The 24,302-nt window shown below is 42.8% G+C and overlaps 1 protein-coding gene across 6 annotated transcripts in view; it reads right to left on the bottom strand.

Annotated features, from left to right (window-relative positions):
* The window catches only part of LOC116458278 (chromatin remodeling regulator CECR2), a 191,869-nt gene that overhangs the window by 65,951 nt on the left and 101,616 nt on the right, over nucleotides 1-24,302 (bottom strand). For all 6 annotated transcript variants that reach the window (XM_032137853.2, XM_032137854.2, XM_058431010.1 and 3 more), the window contains exon 2: nucleotides 15,320-15,414. In XM_032137853.2, coding sequence (XP_031993744.1) covers nucleotides 15,320-15,414 — 95 coding nt within the window. The remainder of the gene's footprint in view (nucleotides 1-15,319; nucleotides 15,415-24,302) is intronic.

Below are 24,302 nucleotides of genomic sequence, written 5' to 3'. Positions count from 1 at the left end.
GAGCTGAGATTGCACCACTGCACTCCAGCCTGGGCGACAGAGACAGACTCCGTCTCAAAAATAAAATAAAATAAAATATAAAGTAACATAAAATAAAGGAAAAAGAACAGTAGCACTGTGCTGCTAAAAACTAATGTGTACGTATTTAAGCTTCTCAAGTTTAGATTACCTGGAACATTCATTCACTTACTCATCCTTTCATCTCCGTGCAATTCCCTCTTAATGACTTAGTAACTCTCATCATTCTGAAATTATCTTGAACTATAATAAAACATTTCATTTAAATATAGTAATGCAAGGATCAAACCAAACGGAATTTCTCAGAACAACAAGGTCTATTTTATTTCTTGTCTAGGAAAAGTTCCAAATACTCTTAAATGACCCATTTTCGCATTCATTTTCCATCCTACAAAATAGCAGTAAGAGACTGGCTCTTAATTACCTCTTTTTTCCCCCTATGAGTGAAAGAGCAAGAAAGAGTGAAAATAAGAATGAGTCAACCACCTTTCCAAACTCTTAAAGTTAGCCATTTCTTAGAGGCCCAGCAGAGAATTTCTCAGCTTCCTCCAGACAGAAAACATGCTTCTACTGCTGAGACCAAGGACGGCCCGACCTGATTCAAGTGTTCCAGCACAAGCCTCTGCCGGCTGGAACTGGCAGAATTCTTCACTGTGTAGGACAACACATGTTTAGTATCTGCACCCTGTTTAGGGAGATCACAAGAAGAAGGCTCTTAAGTTCTTTGAGGAATGTGTTATGGACATGAAAGGGCAGCCATGGTCTCTCTACAGGGGAGCAATAAAGGTATGGCACCAGGCTTCCCAGAATGGAGATAAGATGAAAAATCAAATTGCGCTCTCCCATTTGCTACAACAATTTGTGAAGCAAATGAAATACATGTACACACAGGCCACGTTTAACGTGAGTACTGGATTGAGATAAATATTCTGGTTCTAGTAGTAAAGCAGTAAGTAAAAGATTCTGTGCGAATACTTGATAAAGCATTTATTCTCGAAGCTTATAAAAAGACCAGGCCAAAATAATTTAAATAACAGTTCTTCTTCTCTAGGGTTGTAGAATAGCTACTATATCCAACATATTAAAATCAACACGAGAGCCAAGATAAGTTAAAATCATGGCTATTTCAAATTAAAGGAAAATATGGTTAAGTCAGAATCTATGCAAAACATCTTTGCCTAGAGAAACATGTACATAATACAGATTTTTACATGTGTTTATGAATGTTTATGTTGGGTAACCAAGAAAGTGAATAAACCCCAAATGTATCTTTAAAATGATAAAGGCTATTTTTTTTTTTAATGGAACCTAAATACTGTATAGATGAAGTGAGAAGTCTCAAGTATCATGTATAAGGCATGAAGAGGTGCAATAAAAATTCTGAATCGCTCTGGATAAAATTTAAGGATATATATTGTTTGCCCTACAACTGCTAAACACACACACACACACACACACACACACACACACAGAATAAGAAGCCAATAGTGGAAATAAAGTGATACACTTAAAACAAATTCATGTGCCTAAAAGAAAGCATTAAAGGACCAACAAAGGAACAAAAAGCAGAAGGCAGCAGAGAAGTTTCTCAACCTTAGCCACTTGGGAAATGCAAGTCAAAACCACAATGAGGTACCACCTCATGTCCACTATAATGGTGGACATCAAAAAACATACAGTGACAAGTGCTGACCAGGATGCAGAGACACGGAACCCTCCCACACGGCTGGTGGGAAGGCTAAGTGGTGCAGCTGCTGTGGAAGTTTTGCCAAGTTGCACTGAACCACCAACCGGTCCAGCCACTCCAACTCCTAGGTGTACACCCCAGAGAAAGGAAAACACAGCCACACAAAGACTTGCACATAAATGTTCAAAGCGGCAGAATTCATAACAGCCAAAAGGTAAAATCTGCATACATACCCATGAACTGAAGGATAAAGTGTGTATCCACACAATGAAGTATTATTTTACCATAAAAATGAATGAAGTACTGATTCATGCTACAACATGGTTAAAACTTGAAAAATAACTCTAAGTGAAAAAAGCCAGATACAAAAGGACACTTCCCATATGGCTCCAGTTACAAGATGGGCCTACAACACTCAAACCTGTGGAGACAGTAAGGAGAACAGCGATGCTGGGAAGTGGGGTGGGAGGAAACAGGGAATGACTGCTAATGGGTACAAAGTGTCTTCTGTATGGTAATAGAAGTATTCTGCAATTAGATAGTGGTGATGGTTGCACAATTTTGTGAATACATAAAAACCAATGAATTGTACACTTTAAAAAAACACAAGGAGGCCTGGCGTAGTGGCTCATGCCTGTAATCCTAGCACTTTGGGAGGCTGAAGTGGACAGATCACAAAGTCAGAAGTTTGAGATCAGCCTGGCCAATATGGTGAAACCCTGTCTCTACTAAAAATACAAAAGAAAAAAAAAATTAGCCGAGCGTGGTGGCATGCACCTGTAATCCCAGCTACTCGGAGGCTGAGGCAGGAGAATCGCTTGAACCCGGGAGGCGGAGGTTGCAGTGAGCTGAGATTGCATCACTGCACTCCAGCCTGGGTGACAGAGCGAGACGCCATCTCAAAAAATAAATAAATAAAAATCAATAAATAAAAATACAAAGATTAAAAGGATAGAAAATGATCTACCAGACAGAGTAAGCATGAGAAAGCTGAGGATTAATATGAGACAAAGCAGATGTGGAGACAGAGTGTCACATAAGAAGGAACGGAACAACTTCCCAGGACTACATAACAAAGCTACCGCTACACATCCAATAACAGGACACCACAACCCATGAGACAAAATAGGCACAAATGACGAGAGAAATAGATCCACCATCAGAGAGATTTTAATACTGGCTTCTCATTAATAGAACACACACACACACACACACACACAAAACAGTAAAGAACAGATCTCAACAGTATTACCACTAACATACTAAATCACGAATTTAAATAATACACTTTTGGGTCACGGAAGAAATAAAGGAGAACATGTTTTAAACAATAATATAAACATCAAAATTCACAGGATGCAGCCGACCATGGGTTAGAAGGAAATTTAAAAGTTTTTTTAGGGGAAATGTATAGCTTTAAATGTCTGTTATTTGAAAAAAGGCTCAAAAACAGTACTCCAAAGAAGCAAAAAAAGAAGAGCAAGCTAAAGCCAAAGTAAATAGAAGACATAAAAAAGAGAAATCAATAAAATAAAAAAGAAGCAAAGAGTAAAGAAAATTAATAATATAAAACAGTTCCTTAGTAAACATTTAAAAAGTTGATAAGGCCTAGAATGGCCGCTCACACCTATAACTCGAGCACTTTGGGAGGCCGAGGCCGGAGGACAACTTGAGGTCATGAGATCAAGACCAGCCTGGGCAACATATCAAGACCTGTCTCTACAACAAATATACTTTAAATAAGCAGGGTGTGATGGAGCACACCTATAGTCCCAGCTATTCAGGAGGCTGAAGCTGGAGGACTGTTTGAACCCAGGAGGTCGAGGCTGCAGTGGGCTATGATCATACCACTGCACTCCAGCCTGGGTGACAGAGTGGGAACTCTGTCTCAAAAAAGTCAATAAATAAATAAACATCCCTAATTTAAAAGAAGTAAGTAAAACACTTGGCCAAATATTTCACAAAAAAAGACATATACAAATGTATGGTAAGCACATGAATAACCACTCCACATTACTAGTCATCGGGGAAATGCAGATTAAACCCACAATAAGCTGCCACTTTCAACACAATAGGATTTGTAAAATTAAAGACAGCAGATGTTGGCAAAGATAGGAAGCAACTAGGCCGGGCGAGGTGGCTCATGCCTGTAATCTCAGTACTTTGGGAGGCGGAGGCGGGTGGCTCACCTGAGGTCAGGAGTTCAAGACCAGCTTGATTAACATGGTGAAACCCTGTCTCTACTAAATACAGAAAATTAGCTGGCGCACGCCTGTAATCCCAGCTACTTGGGAGGCTGAGGCAGGAGAATCACTTGAGGCGGAGGTTGCAGTGAGCAGAGATAGCACCATTGCACTCCAGCCTGGGCAACAAAAGCAAAACTCTGTCTCAAACAAATAAATAAATAAAAATTTAAAAAGATATGAAGCAACTGGACTGTTCAGATATCGCTGGTGGAAATGTAAATGTTGCAAGTGTTTGGAAAATAATTTCACAGTTTAAGTCAAACATACTTTTACCAGTGACCCGCCAGCAATTCCCAAGAGAAATGAAATTAAGTGCACACAAGCACTTGTATGCAAATGTTCACAGCAGCTTCATTCATAATAGCCTCCAACTGGAAGCAACCTAAGTGCTCATCCCAAGAACAGATTCAATAAATTGTGATATATTTTTCACTAGAGACAATTTAGTCTCCCACTCTCCTCAAAGGAATAAACTGCTGATACAAACAATGGCATGGATGAATATCATACAGGCACTATGTGAATGAAAGAAGCTGATGTGAGTTCATTTCACACTGTGTGATCCCATTCATACAGTTCTAGAACAGGTTAGGCTCCAACTATAGTGATAAAAATGTCGTCAGTGGTTGCCAGGTGTGCGGTGTAGGTATGGGGAAGACTGGCTAGGGGAAGTCTATTTTCTTCAGTAGGATAGTCACTATGTGGTGCACTCATTTGTTACAAAACACTGGCCTATGTTAAAAAAGACACGATGAACGTACTTAACAGAAGCATTGTCATTTCCAAAAAGATGACAGATATTTCCGTAAAGAGAACCCAAAACACTAAATGTTTGTTTATAAGGGACCTAAATTAGGGAATCTATTATATAATGCTAGATCCATAATTAAAAATTAAATGAGGCCGGGTGCAGTGGCTCACACCTGTAATCCCAGCACTTTGGGAGGCCGAGGGGGGCGGATCACCTGAAGTCAGGAGTTTGAGACCAGCCTGGTCAACATGGTGAAACCCTGTCCCTACTAAAAATACAAAAATTAGCCGGGCATGGTGGTAGGTGCCTTAATCCCAGCTACTTGGGAGGCAGAGGCAGAAGAATCATTTGAACCCGGGAGGTGGAGGTTGCGGTGAGTCGAGATCAAGCCATTGCACTCAAACCTGGGGGACAAGAGCGAGAATTCTCTCAAAAAAAAAAAAAAATAAATGAAAAATTGAATATACAATGTCAATGAATTACCGTTTAAGAATGTAAGCCACAGGACAGTGGGTGAAGACCATACTGAAGCACAAATCAGTCTGCGTTCTATAAAGAGCACTCTACTAAAGATGTATGGACAAAAAGAAAAACATTTTAGCAGTAAGTATCATCATCATGAGTATTTAATGAAAAAAAAATTTTTTTTTTTGAGATGCCCAGGCTGGAGTGCAGTGGCGCGATCTCGGCTTACTGCAAGCTCCGCCTCCTGGGTTCACACCATTCTCCTGCCTCAATAGCTGGGACTACAGGCACTCGCTACCATGCCTGGCTAATTTTTTATATTTTTAAAGTAGAGACGGGGTTTCACTGTGTTAGCCAGGATGGTCTCTATCTCCTGACCTAGTGATCCACCCGCCTCGGCCTCCCGAAGTGCTGGGATTACCGGCATGAGCCACTGCGCCCGACCAACGAAAAATATTTTTACGCTGCTTAAACCATAGCTGAAAACACAGTTTGATTCAATCGTAGCTTTACTTTGACAGCGAAGAGCAAATCAGAAGTTCCTATTTCCCACCCAGTGCTCAATTTGCCAGGTTACTTCCCAATGGAAAATAAAGGCACTGAAAAAGCCACTAGTTAAATTCCTAAAGTATTTTTATTGATACAGGACCATAACACCCACTGACAAGATTTGCAATTCCAGGGAGAATATAGAAGAAAAAGTATGTAGTGTTGCAAAGAACGTGTTAGTATCAAATAAAAACTCTGCTTAAGTTTTATATTGAAAGAGAAAGACAAAGAATTGTCAAAAATGAAGAATCCACTTTTCACCATCGAGCTGAAAAACAGAAAGTGAGCAATGCCTTAGATTAGTGTCCTGGACCAGCAGTGTGCAGCATCAGCACCACCCAGAACTTGCATAGCATGCAGATTCCCAGGCCCCAGCCCAAGCCTACAGAATGAAAATGCTGGTGAGGCCCAGCGATTTGTGTTGTAACCACCCTTGAGTGATTGTGTTGTAAGGCTGGAGAATTACCACTTGCGCTTATTCATACCTTCTGTCTTCTCCCTGCTTACCAGGTATGATAACTTTCCTGAATTGCGATAAGCTTTCTCTTGCTCTTCTTTGTAAGTTTTCCACATATATGTATCCTTATTTGGTTCTCCTTGCCTTACACTTAATAAGTCACTGGTGTGTATGCTTCTGTGACTTGCATTATTTGCCTAACATTCTTTCTAATGGCCTAGTTTTTCCTGGGGAGAATGCACAGCTGTAGTAAGGCTTGCCCTCAGCATCTCAAGGCCACCCAGCCATGTGGGCTTTCCCAGCGGCTGATGCTTCATCCAAGCCGCAAAGGGTGTCTCCAGAGTGTGACAGTGAACACTAGCATGTGACTGACACGCCCCCAGTAGCGTGTCACATACAGGCACACAGGGCTCCACAGCATCACGGGGGCCTCCTCGGAGTCCAACGCCACGCCTTACACCCAGGAAAATACCACTTTATTTTGGCAACAAAACGAACAAATTCCTGAAAAATCATTTGAATTGAGACTTTATTCTCAATGTCTCTCAGGCTTATACCAGTTTTGTTTTGCCTTCGTTTCCTCAGGTAAAAAACTAAATTGTACTCGATGATGAGGTTCCTTTTACGTCTAAGTTGTTGACTATGAACTACAGATTGATCTAGGATTTAAAAACCCTTTTAGATGGGCACGGTGGTGCCTGCCTGTCATCCCAGCTACTTGGGAGGCTGAGGTGAGAGGATGGCTTGAGCCCAGGAGTTGGAGGCTGCAGTCAGCTATGACTGCGCCACAGCACTCAAGACTGTGCGAAAGAGATCTCGTCTTCAAAACAAAAACAAAACAAACAAAACTCACATTTTAAAGCAGAGGGCCACAGAAATATCTGATTTCTACTGAAATCATATAGATACTGCAGATATTTCCAAATAGCACTTATGCTCACTGAGACATGAAGACAGTAATTTTGGGAAATTAGCTCTGCTGTTAGATGAATACAACACTAACTATATCAAAAATTTCATTCTTCAATACTTTACTTTTCTTTTTTTGAGACAGGGTCTCACTCTGCCACCCAAGCTGGAGTGCAGTGGTACCATCTCCACTGTAACCTCTGCCTCCTGGGCTCAACTGATTCTCCTGCCTCAGCCTCCCGAGTACCAGGGACCACAGGTGTGCGCCATTGTACCCCACTAATTTTTGTATAATACTTTTTGTGGAGCCAGGGTTTCACCATGTTGCCCAGGCTGGTCTCCAACTCCTGAGTTCATGTGAGGGGCCTGCCTCAGCCTCCCAAGAGTGTTGAGATTACAGGCATGAGCCACCACGCCCGGCCAATACTTCACTATTTTTCAGTATAATTGGGTTTGGGTGTAATCTTATTTTATGATTTCAAAACATTATTTTTAGATGGGGTTCACAGGCTTCCTTAGTGTGCCAAAGAGTTAAAAATCCTGTTTTCAAGGAAAACTGTTTTACTTAACACTTATCTTCTATATTTCTCATTTACAGCATGGGGCTGCAGTTAGGAGTCGGAGGTCTAGGAAACAGATCTGTACCGTCTCAATTACCAGCCGTGTAATCTTGGGCAATTTATTTAACTTCTCTGTGCCTCAAATTCCTCATCCTTGATGGAAGGATGGGAGAGGACTTTCTATTAGAGGGCTGTCGGAAGGATTAAATGAGTGTTCTTGAGAAGCAGTTGGCAGCGTCCAGAACATAGGACATGCTGGCCAGTATCATTTCCATGAGTAGACAGTGTTATGCTGTCCTGTAAGTGCAAAAACCTCAGGTTGGAGAGTACGGTTGAAAGGAAATGTGGCCTCTATATTTCAATTTTAAAGATTAGATTGAGTCAGTGGAACTGGAATAGTAACTAGCTTCCTAAATACAGGAGTCGGAAAATTATAGCCTGAGGGCCAAATCTGGCCTGATGTCCTTTTTTGTTGAGACACACTTTCACTCTGTCACAGAGGCTGGAGTGCTGTGGCATGATCTCGGCTCACTGCAACTTCTGCCTTCCAGGTTCAAGCAATTCTCATGCCTCAGCCTACCGAGTAGCTGGGACTACAGGCATGTGCCAATACACCCGGCTAATTTTTGACTTTTTAGTAGAGACGTGGTCTCGAACTCCTGACCTCAAGTGATCTGCCCACCTTGGCCTCCCAAAGTGCCGGGATTACAGGCGTGAGACGTTGTGCCAGAACTCCTTTAAAAACAAAACAAACAAACAAACAAAAAACAGCCTATAATAATGGTTTTTATATTTTTTAATGGTGGGGAAAAAAATTAAAACTAAAAAACAGAAAAAGTCTTTCCTGGCAGGTGAAAATGATATAAAAGTCAAACCTCAGTGATTAGAAAGTTCTAATAAAACACAGTCACTGTTGGTTTTTCTGTATTGCCTATGGCTGCTTTCATAGTGACAAAGCTGAGTAGCTGCAACACAGAGCCTAAAATACAAGGTGGGTGTGCACCTGTAATACTAGTTCCTCAGGATCAGGAGGCTGAGGCAGGAAGATTGCTTGAATCTAGAAGTTCGAGGCTGCAATGAGTTAGGTCCAATGCACTCCAGCCTGGGGAACAGAGTGAGACTCTGTTGCAAGTGAGGGCCTAAAATAGTCACGCGCTGCTTAACATAAGGGATATGTTCTGAGAAACGCATGGTTAGGTGATTCTGTTACTGTGGAAACATCACAGTGCATTTACATAAACCTAGATGGTACAGCCTACTACACACCTAGACTATATGGCATAGCCCACTGCTCCTAGGCTACAAACCTATACTGCACCTGACTGTACTGAATACTGTAAGCCACAGTAATGGAATGTTAAGGATTTGTGGATCCAGACACATCTAAACATAGAAAAGGTATAGTAAGGACATGGTAGAAAAGATTTTTAAAATGGTGTATCTGTAAAAAGCACTTGTCATGAGTGCAGCTTGCAGAACTAAAGTTGCTCTGGGTGAATCAGTAACTGAGTAGTAAACGAATGTGAAGGCTTGGCACATGACTGTATATCACCGTAAACTTTCTAAATGCTGTAAACTTAGGCTATACTATGTTTATTTTCAAAAAACCTTTCCTTCAATAATACGTTTAGCTTACTATGACATTTAAAAATTCACAAACTCTTAATTTAACTTTTTGATTCTAATAACAGCCTAAAACACTTTTTCGAGCTATACAAAAATATTTTTTTCTCTTTTTTTCTGCTCTGTAGCCCCAGCTAGAGTGCAGTAGGGACTATAGCTCACTGCAGCCTCCAACTCCTGATCCACCTCAACCTCCCTAGTAGCTTAGACTACATGCATGCACCACCATGTCCAGCTAATTATTTTAATTTTTTAGTAGAGACAGGGGTCTTGCTATGTTGCCCAGCTAATTCATTTATTTTTATTTTTTAGTAGAGACGGAGTCTTGCTATGTTGCCCAGGCTGGTCTTGAACTCCTGGCCTCAAACCATCCTCTCACCTTATCCTCCCAGAGCGCTGGGATTACAGGCATGAGCCACTGTGTGGCGGCCTTCTTTATATCCTTATTCTGTAAGCTGTTTTCTATTGTTGAAATTTTTTATTTTTTACATTTGATCTGTTTTGTTCCAAATGAAGACAAAAACACACACATCAGCCTAGGCCTACATAGGGTCAGGATCATCAATATTACTGTCTTCCACCTCGACATCTTGTCCCACTGAAACGTCTTCAAGGTAGTAACATGGACGGTGCTGTCATCTCCTGTAACAATGACAGAGATTCTTGTGGAATCTCTTCTGAAGGACCTGCCTGAGGCTGTTGTATATTATAGTTAACTTTTTAAAAATAACTAGGCCGGGCGTGGTGGCTCACGCCTATAATCCCAGCACTTTGGGAGGCCAAGGTGGGCGGATCACGAGGTCAGGAGATTGAGACCATCCTGGCTAACGCGGTGAAACCCTGTCTCTACTAAAAATACAAAAAAAATTAGCCGGATGTGGTGGTGGGCGCCTATAGTCCCAGCTGCTGGGGAGGCTGAGGCAGGACCCCGTTTCAAAAGAGTTCAAAACCATCCTGGCCAACATGATGAAACCCTATCTCTACCCCAAAATAAAGAAATAATTAGATGGGCCTGGTGGTGCATGCCTGGAGTCCCAGCTACTTGGGAGGCTGAAGTGGGAAGATCGTTTGAGCCCAGGAGGTGGAGATTGCATGGAGCCAAGACTGCGCCACTGCACTCCAGCCTGGGTGCCAGAGTGAGACCCCGTGTCAAAAAAACTAAACAAAACTAGAAGGAATACACTCTAAGATAATGATTTAAAGTACGGCATAGTAAATACAGAAACCAGTAAGAGTCGTTTACTATCAAGTATTACATAGTGTACATGACTGTATGTGCTATGTCTTGTCTCGCTCTGTCACCCAGGCAGGAGTGCGGTGGCATGATCTCGGCTCACTGCAAGCTCTGCCTCCTGGGTTCACACCATTCTCCTGCCTCAGCCTCCCGAGTAGCTGGGACTACAGGCACCTGCCACCACATCCGGCTAATTTTTTGTATTTTTAGTAGAGACGGGGTTTCACCATGTTAGCCAGGATGGTCTCGATCTTCTGACCTTGTGATCCACCTGCCTCAGCCTCCCAAAGTGCTGGGATTAAAGGCGTGAGCCATCATGCCACGTCCTCCCCTCCTTTTTTTTTTTTTTTGAGACGGAGTCTCACTCTGTCACCCAGGCTGGAGTGCAGTGGCGTGATCTCGGCTCCCTGCAAGCTGTGCCTCCTGGGTTCATGCCATTCTCCTGCCTCAGCCTCCCGAATAGCTGAGAATACAGGTGCTGCCACCGCGCCAGGCTATTTTTTTGTATCTTTAGTAGAGACGGGGTTTCACTGTGTTAGCCAGGATGGTCTTGATCTCCTGACCTCGTGATCCGCCCGCCTTGGCCTCCCAAAGTGCTGGGATTACAGGCGTGAGCCACCATGCCTGGCCTGTATGTGCCATGTCTTTATATGACTGGTAGCACACTAGGTTTGTTTACACCAGCATCACCATAACCACTTGAGTAATGCATGTGCAACCGTGTTACAAGGGCAATGACATCTCTAGAGGATAAAAATTTTCGTCTCTATCACAACCTCGTGTGACCACTGTTGTATGTGAGGTCTGCCACTGAACAAAATGACAGTATGTGATGCATGCCTGTATTGGCTATCTGGCCCTTTACAAAACACATTTGCTGGCCCCTGTTCTAAAACATGCAAACCACAATGGAAAAGGATACAGACAGTTGCTTGAGTCAAAATCTGTTTTCTGCTGAGCCTTTGGAGGAACTAGGCATACATGATTACTCTCACTAATTGTTTCATTTAATCCTCATAATAACTTTACTAAATATTGTCATTAATTCCATTTTATAGATGAGGCGAATTATGCAAATAAATTAAGTTACTTTTTTTTTTTTTTTTTTGAGATGGAGTCTCGCTCTGTCACCTAGGCTGGAGTGCAATGACATGATCTTGGCTCACTGCAACTTCAGCCTCCCAGGTTAACGCCATTCTCATGCCTCAGCCTCCCGAGTAGCTGGGACTACAGGCGCCTGCCACCACACCCGGCTATTTTTTTTGTATTTTTAGTAGAGATGGGGTTTCACCACATTGGCCAGACTGCTCTTGAACTCCTGACCTCAAGTGATCTGCCTATCTCGGCCTCCCAAAGTGCTGGGATTATAGGCATGAGCCACTGCACCCAGCCGAAATTAAGTAACTTTTTAAGCCGCATGTAACAGTTTAGTCTTGGAGGCATAACAGGTAAACATTTACTTATCCAAATTTCTCTTTCTTTAGAATGAGATCAAAGTAGAACTTTGGACAAGAACGAGTGTACATTCACAGTAACTGCATATGGAACCATCATTTTAGGCAATTCCCTTCAGGGAAAAAAGTAAAGTAGATTGTAGTGTTCTTTCTTGTCCAGGTTCTCTGTTACACAGGTGTGTTCAGTTTGTGAAAATTCATTGAGCTGTAGAATTAGGAAATGAGCACTTCTCTCTCTCTGTGTGCGTGTGTGCGTGTGTGTGTGTATTATACATGAGTAATAAGTTTCAAGATGACTGCTGTCACTGGTACCTTGATCACAGCCCTGTACGCCATCTTGAGCTAAACACACCAGTCGTGGTTTGTCCAGGTTCCTGACCCACAGAAACTGTAAGATTACAACTTTTTGTGGTTTTAAAAGTTGCTAAGTTTTAGGGTAATTTGTTACTTAACAGTGGATAACTAATACAGCTTGAAGTAGACATGAGTATTAACACTGAAAAAAGAGATAGATAATAATCCTAGAGAGTCAAAAGAATACTAACTTAAGAAAAAAATCAAGGCCAATAAACTCTGCAAATTAAAGACAGATACAGGGATACGGTATTCTATTATTTAATAAATACTTGTAGGGGCAAGGCACAGTGGCTCACACCTGTAATCCCAGCACTTTGAGAGGCCAAGGCACCAGGAGTTCAAGACCAGCCAGGGAAACACAGACCTTGCCTCTACAAAAAATTGCTAAAAATCAGCTGGGCATGGTGGCGCAGTCCTGTACTGAGCTACTCAGGAGGCTGAGGTGGGAGGACTGCTAGAGCCCAGGAGGTCGAGGCTACAGTGAGACAGGATTCTGCCACTGCACTCCAGCCTGGGTGAAAGAGCAAGACCCTGTCCAAAAAAAAAAAAAAAAAAAAAAAAAGAAAGACCACATTGTAGAGATGTCAATTTTGCCCAAATTTCTTCATAGGTTTATATGATTCTAGTTAGAATGATTAGATAAGGGGAGTTCTTAAAGAACAGGACATAACTTTGTAACCACTATCTGGAAGAACAAACAAGCAGAATTAGTTAAGACCGATTTTAAACAGAAGGACAAATTAGAGGGATGAACTCTGCCATGGAGGAATATCCTGTGAGAGAAAACAGCCCATATGTGAAGGCTCAGTTCACAAGTCACTTTCTTACCCCAGGTTGTATGCTCTGTTAATATGTTGTATTTTTATTTCTAAGCACTTACTGGCAACTATATAATCACTACTATAATGATTCGTGGACCTCCCTGTCAGAACTGTGAGCTCTAAGAGACCTGGTGAGTGTTTGTGCTGCCAGTACCTACTAGTCTGTCTACAGAGGGCTCACAAGGATCATGCAAGCAGACACTCTCACGCACTGATCATTTAAGGCTAAAATACAACCACCTCTGCGACAGGAAACCTGGCAAAAACCTTTAAGGCTTGCTTAAAACGAAGATCTTAAATGGGCATATCTTTTGACTGAGTGATGTACTTCCAGGAACCTGGTGAATTTTGTACAAATCTATGCATTATATATGTTTATAACAGCTAAAAGCTAGACATAACTGTCAGCTGTCAGACTGGATTATTTGACAATGACATTTAGAGAAAATGTGGTTATAAGAAAACTGATTGCTATAATGAAAAAAAAAATTCCAGGTTATGAAAATGTGGAATTAAACACAAGGTATGAATACAACAGTGCTTAAAAATTACAAACTCCCAAGTCTACATCCTAAATAGAGAATGGAAGAAAATATTCTAAGGTATATTTTATTATACCTTATATTTATTTTATTTGTACCTTATATTTATTTGTATTTACAAGTACAACCTAGGTATTCTAGGGGGAAAAGTCGTTATACTTAGTGCAGGAGCAATAACTCTCCCCTAGAGAATGCAGACTTCCACCCTGAGAAAAACAGCATTTACATCTCCTTCTTACCTTGTATACAACTTTACTGCACATTAACAACAAGCATCGTTTCCCAGCCCTAACAGACTGAATTCATTAGAACAAAAATATTTGATACGTGGCCAGGCGCAGTGGCTCACATCTGTAATCCCAGCACTTTGTGAGGCCGAGATAGGCAGATCATGAGGTCAGGAGATCGAGACGATCCTGGCTAACACGGTGAAACCCCGTTTCCACTAAAAATACAAAAAATTAGTCGGGCGTGGTGGCGGGCGCCTGTAGTCCCAGCTACTCGGGAGGCTGAGGCAGGAGAATGGCGTGAACCCGGGAGGTAGAGCTTGCAGTGAGCCGAGATCACGCCACTGCACTCCAGCCTGGGCAACAGTGAGACTCTGTCTCCAAAAAAAAAAAAAAAAAATAGATACCATCTTTACCTATCTAAGAAAGACAAACCATAACAACTCAAACCCCCTATATGGCATCGGAGGGCAAGAGACCGGGAAACCCATTGCGTCTCACCTTTTTGTGAGTTTGCCCTGTAGTTACGTCCTATGAAGACACGTAGCAAAGAAATGTGTATTAAGTGAAGATCAAAACAAGAGGTCCTATCAGGACTCTCCTTTATTTGTCTCCATACATCACATTCTGCTCAACGTCTCTATACATCTCTTCTTTTTTTTTTTTTTTTTTAAGGTGGAGTCTCACTCTGTAGACCAGGCTGGAGTGCAGTAGCACGATCTCGGCTCACTGCAACCTCCACCTCCCAGGTCCCGGTTCAAGCAATTCTCCTGCCTCAGCCTCGCGAGTAGCTGGGATTATAGGCATGCTCCACCATGCCCAGCTAATTTTTTGTATTTTTAGTAGAGACAGGGTTTCACCATGTTGGCCACGCTGGTCTTGAACTTCTGACCTCAGCCTCCCAAAGTGCTGGGATTACAGGCGTGAGCCACCACGCCCCATGGCCTCTATACATCTCAAAGGCACTGGAGAGCTGTTTACACCTTGCAGTTAAGGGGTAAGGGTGCTTCGGCTCCAAGTTAATTACATCACTGCTGCTGGCTATGTAAACTACAGGAGATACTCAAATGACAGGTAATAAAAACTAGTTTTGATTTCTTAGGCAATACTTTACCAATACTGCAAAATCAGAAAAAGGCAAATATAAGAAGAAATTCTACACTAAAATATGTTAGCTGGGGTATCCAAGAGTAAGCGATACGGATTTGTGAGAATGAAATAAACTCTATGATGGAATAAAAACCCAACTGCAGAATGAGCCAAACACAGCCTGGAAATTCACGTGTATGTCCTCCATCTACACTGTCCCGTGATGGCTAACGATCGGTTCTGGTTTGTCACAGGAGACAGGAAACATCACTATGGCTGGTTAATTGGTTCTCCACGCAAGAAATGCTTAGAAAGATCAGAATTACTCACGTGATATCTCTTCGTTGATAGCAGCCCTGAAGCAGGCAGGCAATCAGGTCACTGATAAACTCCACGTCATCTCTATGAAGAGCAGCTTCTAACTCCTGAGGGAGGGAGAGAGGCAAGTTGAGAAATCAGAGATTTCTTAAAATACACGCCCCTCCCTACCACCAGCACAAGCCCCAAGAACTGAATGGTCCCAGCAGCGGAAGGGCTTGCCAGAGATCAGCTCTGCCCTTCCTTCTGGCTACTGTGAGAAGAGCAACCGGATTCCGCGTTTTCTTTTTCCCAGGGTTTTATTTATCTCACTACTCCCTCCCCAACCCCATTCCTCTTACCTGCACGTGAGAAGAAACACACATAACTCTTTGTGATAAATCAATGCTAGCTGCATAATTAATGAGCTTAACTCTGATTATATATAATCGAGTATAAATACAAACGTGCTGTACTGCTTTCTATTTTAATCGCAAAAGAGAGGAAAGGAGCGCTCATGTAATTGTTTATCGAGCATTTGTCATTTACTCAACCTTCTCAAGAGATAAACAATCTGCAACAGCTTTAAAGAACCACTGTATTTTGAACGGCCTTTGTTAGTAAGTGATAATGACAATTTTTATTTTGGGACGCCACACCTACATGGCTGATGAAAGGTGATTGCGAGATCCAAGGCTAATCTTACATCATCTAAACAGAATGAGGTAACGTCTGTGTGAATGTCTTTGCTTTCCTTGGGGTTCAGCTTGCCTCGACACGGTATTCCAACAAGGAATTGTTTGGAAAGGGGCCACTGGACAAAAAGTGGTGGTGGGGAACTTTAGGAGATCCTATTTCCCTTCTCAACACCCTCAAAATAAGCAGGTATTTTCTTAGATGACAGAATATTTTCTAGGCCATCAAGTCTCCTACTAGAAAAGTTTGCCCACATTCTTTGAACCAGGATGCAATCTCCTGCATGTAAACCATTTCCCAAGAGTCTGCTCCCTATGGTTTGACTTGCTCATAACCAGATCAGTAATCCCCAGAAAAACCAAACTTCTGACAATCTTATTAACGGTTCTGAAAAGTACAAGATGTGCCTAAGATGCAAGTTCTGATCTTAACAGCAATTACATGATAGCGGACACAAAACGGGGTGGTTTGCTTCTTATATAGAAATAATACGGCTCTGGCCAGGCATGGTGGCTCACTTGAGGTCAAGAGATCGAGACCAGCCTAGCCAACATGGTCATACCCTGTCTCTACTACAAATACAGAAATGAGCCAGGCATGGTGGCACGCACCTGTGATCCCAGCTACTAAGGCTGAGACACAAGAATCGCTTGAACCCAGGAGGCGGAGATTGCAGTGAAATGAGATCGTGCCAGCGTACGCCAGCCTGGGCGACAGAGTGAGACGCTGTCTCAAACAAACAAAAAACACAAATCAATCAGTACTAGCAGGTACAGAAAACACGCTATGGGAGCTGAGAAGAAAAGGGTTACTTCTGCTGTGGAAGCCTGGGAGATTTCGTGAGATGGTAATTGTGACCGAGTGACAATGGAGAGAAAGGCAGGGCATGACCAGGTGCAAGAGGATATTAGGTTCAGTTTAACTATTCTGTAGATTATGTGAAGGGGAGTAATGTTAGCTGAGATTGACAGGCGATCCTGAATACCCAGCTAATGAGTTTGGCCTTTCTTCGGGAGACAATGGAGATCTATCTCAGTTTATTTCTATAGAGGAGAGGCAAAGTGAGACTCATCTAGCTGCTGTGTACATACAAGGAATTCTAGTGGTGGAGGGTGGGAGGGATGATGTTAGCCCAGGCAACAGCACAAGAGGAAGGTTCTGAAGGACTTACTAAATGAGAGAAAGGAGAAATAGGAATTCAAGATCTGCCAGAAGTAAAGGCCAGCCGAGGCGAGGGAAGACTTGAATGGCTGATGTTTTAAGCTGGCCACTGGGCAAGCCTCCCAGTGACTTAGAAGCAAAATCTTCAATGCCGAAAGTCCCAGGCCAATCTCATTTGATAGGGAAGTCAGAATCAGCCAGAGCCGGAAATGAAACTACAGATCACGTACTTCCATTCTCTCAATTTAAAGATGTAGAAACGAGCCGGGTGTGGTGGTGCATGCCTACGGTCCCACATACTTGGGAGGCTGAGGTAGAAGGATCACTGAGCCCAGGAGTTTGAGACCAGCCTGGGCCACACAGCAAGACCCTGTCTCTTTTAAGGGAGAAAAAAACAACAACAGCAAGATAAACTAGGTCCAGAAAGGTTAACTGGCTTCTCCAAGGGCACTCAGCAAATCAGTGACAGAGCTGAGTGGAAACCCAGGTCACCGAGTACAGTGTTCTTCCCACAACCAAGCTGCTCCCCGCCGCCAATGTTCTCCATTCTAGAAAGGCCTGATGGTTTCTACAATTACAGTGACCTGCCCCAACCACTGTGTCTTTTCTCTAAGAGCCCTCACATGTATCATTCTCCCTAGGCGGAAATCCTGTCCCTCTGCCAAACTGTACTGCAGTTCTTTACGGGAGAAACTTTATCCGCAAAGTCTTCCCAGCCAAGCTCCCCCATGCTGCTCCCACCAGTGCTCGCTGTCACTGTGGCGTCCATGCATCCCCATGTTTCTACACGTCCTGTTCTGTTCCCTTTCCAGCCATCATAAACTAAGAGCACAATCGGATCGTGATTAAAGGTGCTACAGTCTGTACTAACTGATTTCTCCTAAGATTTTTTTAAGCATGGAAGTACCAAATTAAATAATAAAGGCAACACTGGAGGCTGAGATGGGAGGATTGCTTAAAGCCAGGAGTTCAAGACCAGCCTGAGGAACATAGCGAGACCCCATCGCTACAGAAATAAATAAAGAACAAAGGCCACATTTGAGAAGATGAGCTAAGAACTGGGAGGGTGTTCCCAAGGAGGGGACTGCATAAAGTTTGCCATATGGTTCATGTGGCATCTCCTTAGAGGATCACTTTTACTATGTGGTTTCCAAGAAATTTAATTACCTTTCTCTCCATCTCTGCCTTCGGCACACAGACATCCTCTTCTGGCTTCCGCCTTTATCATGGCCATTTTCACCAGTGCTGCCTAGGTTCTAGCTAGAATACTATCCTCCAAGGAGGCAAGACAAGTTTTCTACATTATAGCAATAATGTCAGGAATGCCTTTTCTTCTAACACAATAGAAAGGAGAGTATCAGGGATGCTGGACTAGCTCTTCCAAGGAGAACCGAATGGGCTTAAATGGTCCCTCAAAGGACACACGTAGGGAGAGGAACTCTGCGTCATTTACTAAATATTCCAACTCTTCTCCCTTACCTACCATATTCCCCATTTCACCATCCCTGGAATATAGTAACTAACTCATGAAGTCATTAAAAACAGGGTTCAAAATGTAAAATTGCTTTTTAAATAAAATTCTATATTATGTTTACTGTGCCAGAAGCCACCCAGAAAACCCACCAAAAAATCTGCAGGTCCAAGCTAACTTGTGAGGTGATGAAGACATCGCTGAACTTACTCCTGGAGCTCAGCAGAACTTAAAATGCAGAATCAGTAAAGATGAGAACCAAGAATAGGTGATGAATCCCTGGAGAGCAAAGCCTTTTCTCTTTCCCTTTAGTAACTATAAACCCCCACAGTTAGTACCAAATGGATAAACCAAGGCACAGTAAATATAAGCCCTGCTCTCACCATCCTGTGATGAAATACAGAGGCAGAATGTTCTATCAAAACAGCCGAGGAAAGAAACAGGAGAGCTATTTTTAATCCTGCTGAACAAAAGAAATGGCCAAACGTTAAAATGTTGGCTAATCAGTTAAATGTTTCTCCATTATTTTAATGGGTATGGTGTTTCAGATATACGGCTGGCATTTGGAAGACGAAAAAGTTTTGGGTATCTCTTTGACAACAATGTGAATCTACTTAATATTACTGAACTGACCACTTTAAAATGTGTTTACTACAATAAATTATTTTTCACATTAAAAGTGTCTGTTTTCAAGAGTTGTAATGATTAAATGAAGCAAGGGCACACAGTAAATGCCACATGAAAACATTTATCTTACAATTATTTCATCTTCCTCACAATGATAGATTGTGGAAAAACAGCAAAGTGTCCTTTTCAAAATTCAGAGGTTTCTAAACGATAGAAATTCAAATGCTTTTAATATACGGCCTGCTGTGTTCATGTGCCAATAAAACTATCTGCAAGAACTATCTGGAAATCCAGGTTACTACTTACAAAGCTTTACCACTTAAGGTTTCAACCAAGAGCTTAAGTCTTAGACTAAGGCAATAAGGGACTCTACTAAAAATCTCCACCCCAACCTTTTCTCTCTTTTCTTCTCACTTTCTCTCCTCCTCTTTTGTATTTCCTTTTCACTGTGAGCATTGAGCTGTGAGCACAGAAATCTGAACTTTGCCAAGATGCTCTGGGACAGAAGAGGAAGGGGGGAAAAAACAGCAGAAAAGGCAGCTAATCAGCATAGGGCAGGGAGACCAGTTACCACTGCCCCTCTGCAGCTTCAGAGAGTAGCTGAAGGGAGTAACAGGATTTGCCGCCTTTGCAGCTGGCATCACAGCTCATTAGGGAAAAGTCTGTTCAACATCCTTCCACCTTCTCCACCCTCAACGACAAATCCTTCGAGCCGTGCAGTGGCTGCTGGGAAAAGAACTCAGAAGTGAGCAAGGGGACTAGCCCCAGCCTCTCACAGCAGCGGGAACAAGCAGAAGAAACAGTGCCTTTACATACCTCTTAAGAAAAGCAGTTTACCGTTCTGCACTTCGGCAAGTCCTGCCTGCCTAATACACTAAGATAATTTCCAGACTGGAGACAGTCAAATGACATATGCAGGATATTGCTAAATGCCTTTATTGTAACCCTAACAAACCCATTTAACACACCTTTTCTTAAATAACATTACAGGTACCTTTTCTTGTTTGATGTGTTTCTAATCCCTGTATAAATTTTCATTAATCTTTCGCTAAAGAGGTAGTAAAGAGAGAAACTCTTTTCTTCAACTTCTGATTAAGGATCGAGATCACAGATCTGTACTACTGTCATTCAGTCACTGTAATTCCTTTGAGTGTATTTAAGGAGGGGGAAAATGTTTAAAGAAAAAAAATCGTGTTTGTTGTATTTTACGTAAGAGGGTTACAAATCTTCCTAATTTGCACAGGGACCAACTACTAATTTGCACAGGGACCAACTACTACGTAGTATCTCTGTTAAAGATCTGGCTTCTGTATAGGACCCGGAACTGCACGGACACAAAGGAGATGCAAAGCAGGCCTCTTGAAGGACTGTCCCAGCTGCTATCCAAGAGAGAATGCCTGGAGTGTGGGCTCAGAATACAGAAAGAAAAAAAGCACACTGGCCTCCAGAAGGCTCCCCTGACTTTGACAGCTGATGCTTTCTAACTTGGTATAAATTAATTTAATCCCAAAGGCATGCCCCATGCCAATTTACACTGTAAAGTATAAATCAGCTCAAGTGGGTATAATGGTGAGGACCTGAAACCAGCTATATAACACTTTCAGTTGGCCAAGAGATGGATCCCAGGAGTCCCCAAAGGCTGGCCAGGTCCGTGTTGCTGCTTTGCTGCAACCATGTCATTCCTCTCAGCCTTGCATCAAACAGCTGTGTCACTGGCTTGATGCTGAGTAACACAGAAAGGAAACCAAAATAGCTCCTCCCCTCAAATATGACTACAACTCTAAATGTTAGGTTAACTGGAAAATACTAATTATACCAATACATGTATAAATCTAGAATAGGGTTTTCTGAAAATGTGTAAATTACTAAAACTGTCTCCAGAAGTTAAAAAAGGCTAAGAAGAAGTTCCATGAAAGTCTTCTCCCATAAAAAAATGTCCACATGGCCAGGCGTGGTGGCTCACACCTGTAATCCCAGCACTTTGGGAGGCTGAGGCGGGTGGATCACCTGAGGTCAGGAGTTCGAGACCCACCTGGCCAACATGGTGAAACCGTGTCTCTACTAAAATGCAAAAATTAGCCAGGAGTGGTGGCGGGTGCCTGTAATCCCAACTACTGGGAAGACTGAGGCAGGAGAATCGCCTGAACCCGGGAGGCAGAGGTTGCAGTGAGCCGAGATCACACCCATTGCATTCTAACCTGGGCAACACAGCCAGAGTGTCTCAGAAAAAAACAAACAAACAAAAAACAACAAGAACAAAAAACCCTACACCCATATTAACAATTCCTGAGCACTGCGAAAGTTGGAAACTATGCAACATGTTCTAGGTTTGATTAATCCATTTTGATGATCCTTTCTTTGTTCAAAAGTCTTTGGTGTCTCCCCGGTACCTAACACAATTTCCTAGGTGACTAGAACAATTATACTAGGTGACTAGTATACTGGACAAGCATGGCCAGAGACAAAATCTGGAAAAGCAGGTTCGCAGCTGACCACAGACAGCCTCAGATACCAGATGGAGTCATCTGGACTTCATCGCTTAGACCCAACTTTCCAATTAGGATGTGAGTGTTCCCTGGGTTCCACGGTGTGTGGCTGGAATATAAAAAGCCACAGGGTAAAAATGGCACAGGTTCCTAGAGTTTTACTTTGACTTTGTATTGCTGTTGATTGTTGTTTGGGACGATATTTTTACCTTAAATACTTGCATGACTCTTACAGATAAAATGGGAGATGTCATTAGAGAATTTATGTTCAGAGCTGCTTTCGAATATAGCTCCAGGCCTCTGAGGTTTGGAGTCATCATTCTCTGCTACTAGGAGATCACTGCTGAATTAGTTGGAAATTATGTTAAGTACTGGGGAGTCACCAAAGACTTCTGAACAAAGAAAAGAAAGAATAATCAAACTTGGAAGGTTAATTTGGATGTGGTCTGCAGAACACACCGTTAGGGAGAGAGACTGGAGGGCGAGAAGAACCCTGGTCTAGTCTGGGAAGAGGTGACGGGGCCAGTGCTAGAAATGACAGTGGAAATGGAAAGAAATTATGAAAGAACAGTTTCAGACACACAGTCAATAGGGTTTTGTAACTAACTGTAGGTGGAGAAAAACGGACAAGGAAAATTCTAGGTAAGTTTTAATCCTGTCCAGGAAAAGATTATAGTATCTTTAACGGATAAACAGAAATAGGGGAGATAAAAGGTGGGGGGATGGTGAGTGATGCCAGAGATAAGGTCCTAGAAGTTTAACGTGGGACTTCATCTTCCGATGTTCTAGGTCTGGTTGCTCTTAACATGATTGTGTCCTGGTTTCCTGTGTAAGAATAATGAAAATGTGCATAGACAGAATTTTTTTTTTTTGAGACGGAGTCTCGCTCTGTCGCCCAGGCTAGAGAGCAGTGGCATGATCTCGGCTCACTGCCAGCTCCGCCTCCCGGGTTCATGCCATTCTCCTGCCTCAGCCTCCCGACTAGCTGGGACTACAGGCACCCGCCACCACGCTCAGCTAATTTTTTGTATTTTTAGTAGAGACGGGGTTTCACTGTGTTAGCCAGGATGGTCTCGATCTCCTGACCTCGTGATCTGCCTGTCTCGGCCTCCCAAGGTGCTGGGATTACAGGTGTGAGCCACTGCACCCAGTGGCAATTCTGGATTCTTTGCAGTGAGATGTAAGGATTGGTGTTCATTATTCAAAACATGAGTGGTAGCAAATTTTGCACCAGCTTAGAACACAGTATTATTGCCTTTAGGACTTTTGGCTTAGAAATTTCTCATGGTTTCAAATTTTTAGAGGGCAGAACAGTTGATTTTTCATGCTGCATTTTGCTGAGACTATTTTATTCTTACAAGACCTTCAACACTGATTTCCTAGGGTAAAAATTCTGGGCTCCACCCCTCAAAATTTCCGTCAACTGTCCTGGAAAGTTGTCCAGGACTTTTTTTTTTTTTTTTTTGAGACAGAGTTTTGCTTTTGTTGTGCAGGCTGGAGTGCAATGGCATGATCTCAGCTCACTACAACCTCTGCCTCCCAGGTTCAAATAATTCTCCTGCCTCAGCCTCCCAAGTAGCTGGGATTACAGGCACCCACCACCATGCCCGACTAATTTTTGTATTTTTAGTAGAGACGGGGTTTCACCATGTTGGCCAGGCTGGTCTCGAACTCCTGATCTTGTGATCTGCCACCCTCGGCCTCCCAAACTGCTGGGATTACAGGTGTGAGCCACCGTGCCCGGGACTGTTTAAAAAGTGCCCCAGGTGAATCTGATTATCAGCCAGATTGCAGATCTCAGTCCTTCCCCTTGCACTGGATCTCAGTCCCTCCCCTTTGTTATTGCTGTGATGCTCACCCAAGTCCTGTCCTAAGGGTTTCATGGCATCTACAGATACGTTCCTCAAAGCGAGTCACCCAGCTGAGAGAGATCTCACACGTGTTCTGATTGTTCACTGGCTTCTCATAAGAGGATTATGCTGCCCATCATCACTGACATCAGACTTGTTCATATGGCTTGCTTATGAAAATGTTCTGGTCAATGAAATATGAGTGAAGTGACATATGCCACCTCTGAGCAGAAGCTTAAAAGATTATCACACTGTTCAAGTATAGCTGTTTTCCCTTTATCCCAAATAGGAACTGCTCCTTTAATCCGGACAGCGGAAGGAAGACAGAAAGTGCAGAGTCCACAGCTGATCTGGAAAAACTTTATGAACACTCCCCCCATGTTTCTGTGGCTAAGTACTGAGCTTCTAGGACTGCTTGTTACTGCAGCATAGCCACGCAAAAGCACATACAGGCACAAGGAAGAGAGAAACACTGAATGTAAAGGAAAAAAATGAAAGGTTTTGGCCAAGCGTGGTGGCTCACACCTGTAATCCCTGCACTTTGGGAGGCCAAGGCGGGCGGATCACGAGGTCAGGAGTTTGAGACCAGCCTGACCAACATGTGAAACCCTATCTCTACTAAAAATACAAAAATTAGCCAGGCGTGGTGGCGTATGCCTGTAATCCCAGCTACTCAGGAGGCTGAGGCAGGAGAACTGCTTGAACCCAGGAGGTGCAGGTTGAAG

This window comes from Hylobates moloch, unplaced genomic scaffold (assembly GCF_009828535.3).
Source record: "Hylobates moloch isolate HMO894 unplaced genomic scaffold, HMol_V3 SCAFFOLD_19, whole genome shotgun sequence".
NCBI lineage: Eukaryota > Metazoa > Chordata > Mammalia > Primates > Hylobatidae > Hylobates > Hylobates moloch.
The sequence above is the reverse complement of the archived record's forward strand: the minus strand, read 5'-3'. Positions and strand labels throughout refer to the sequence as shown.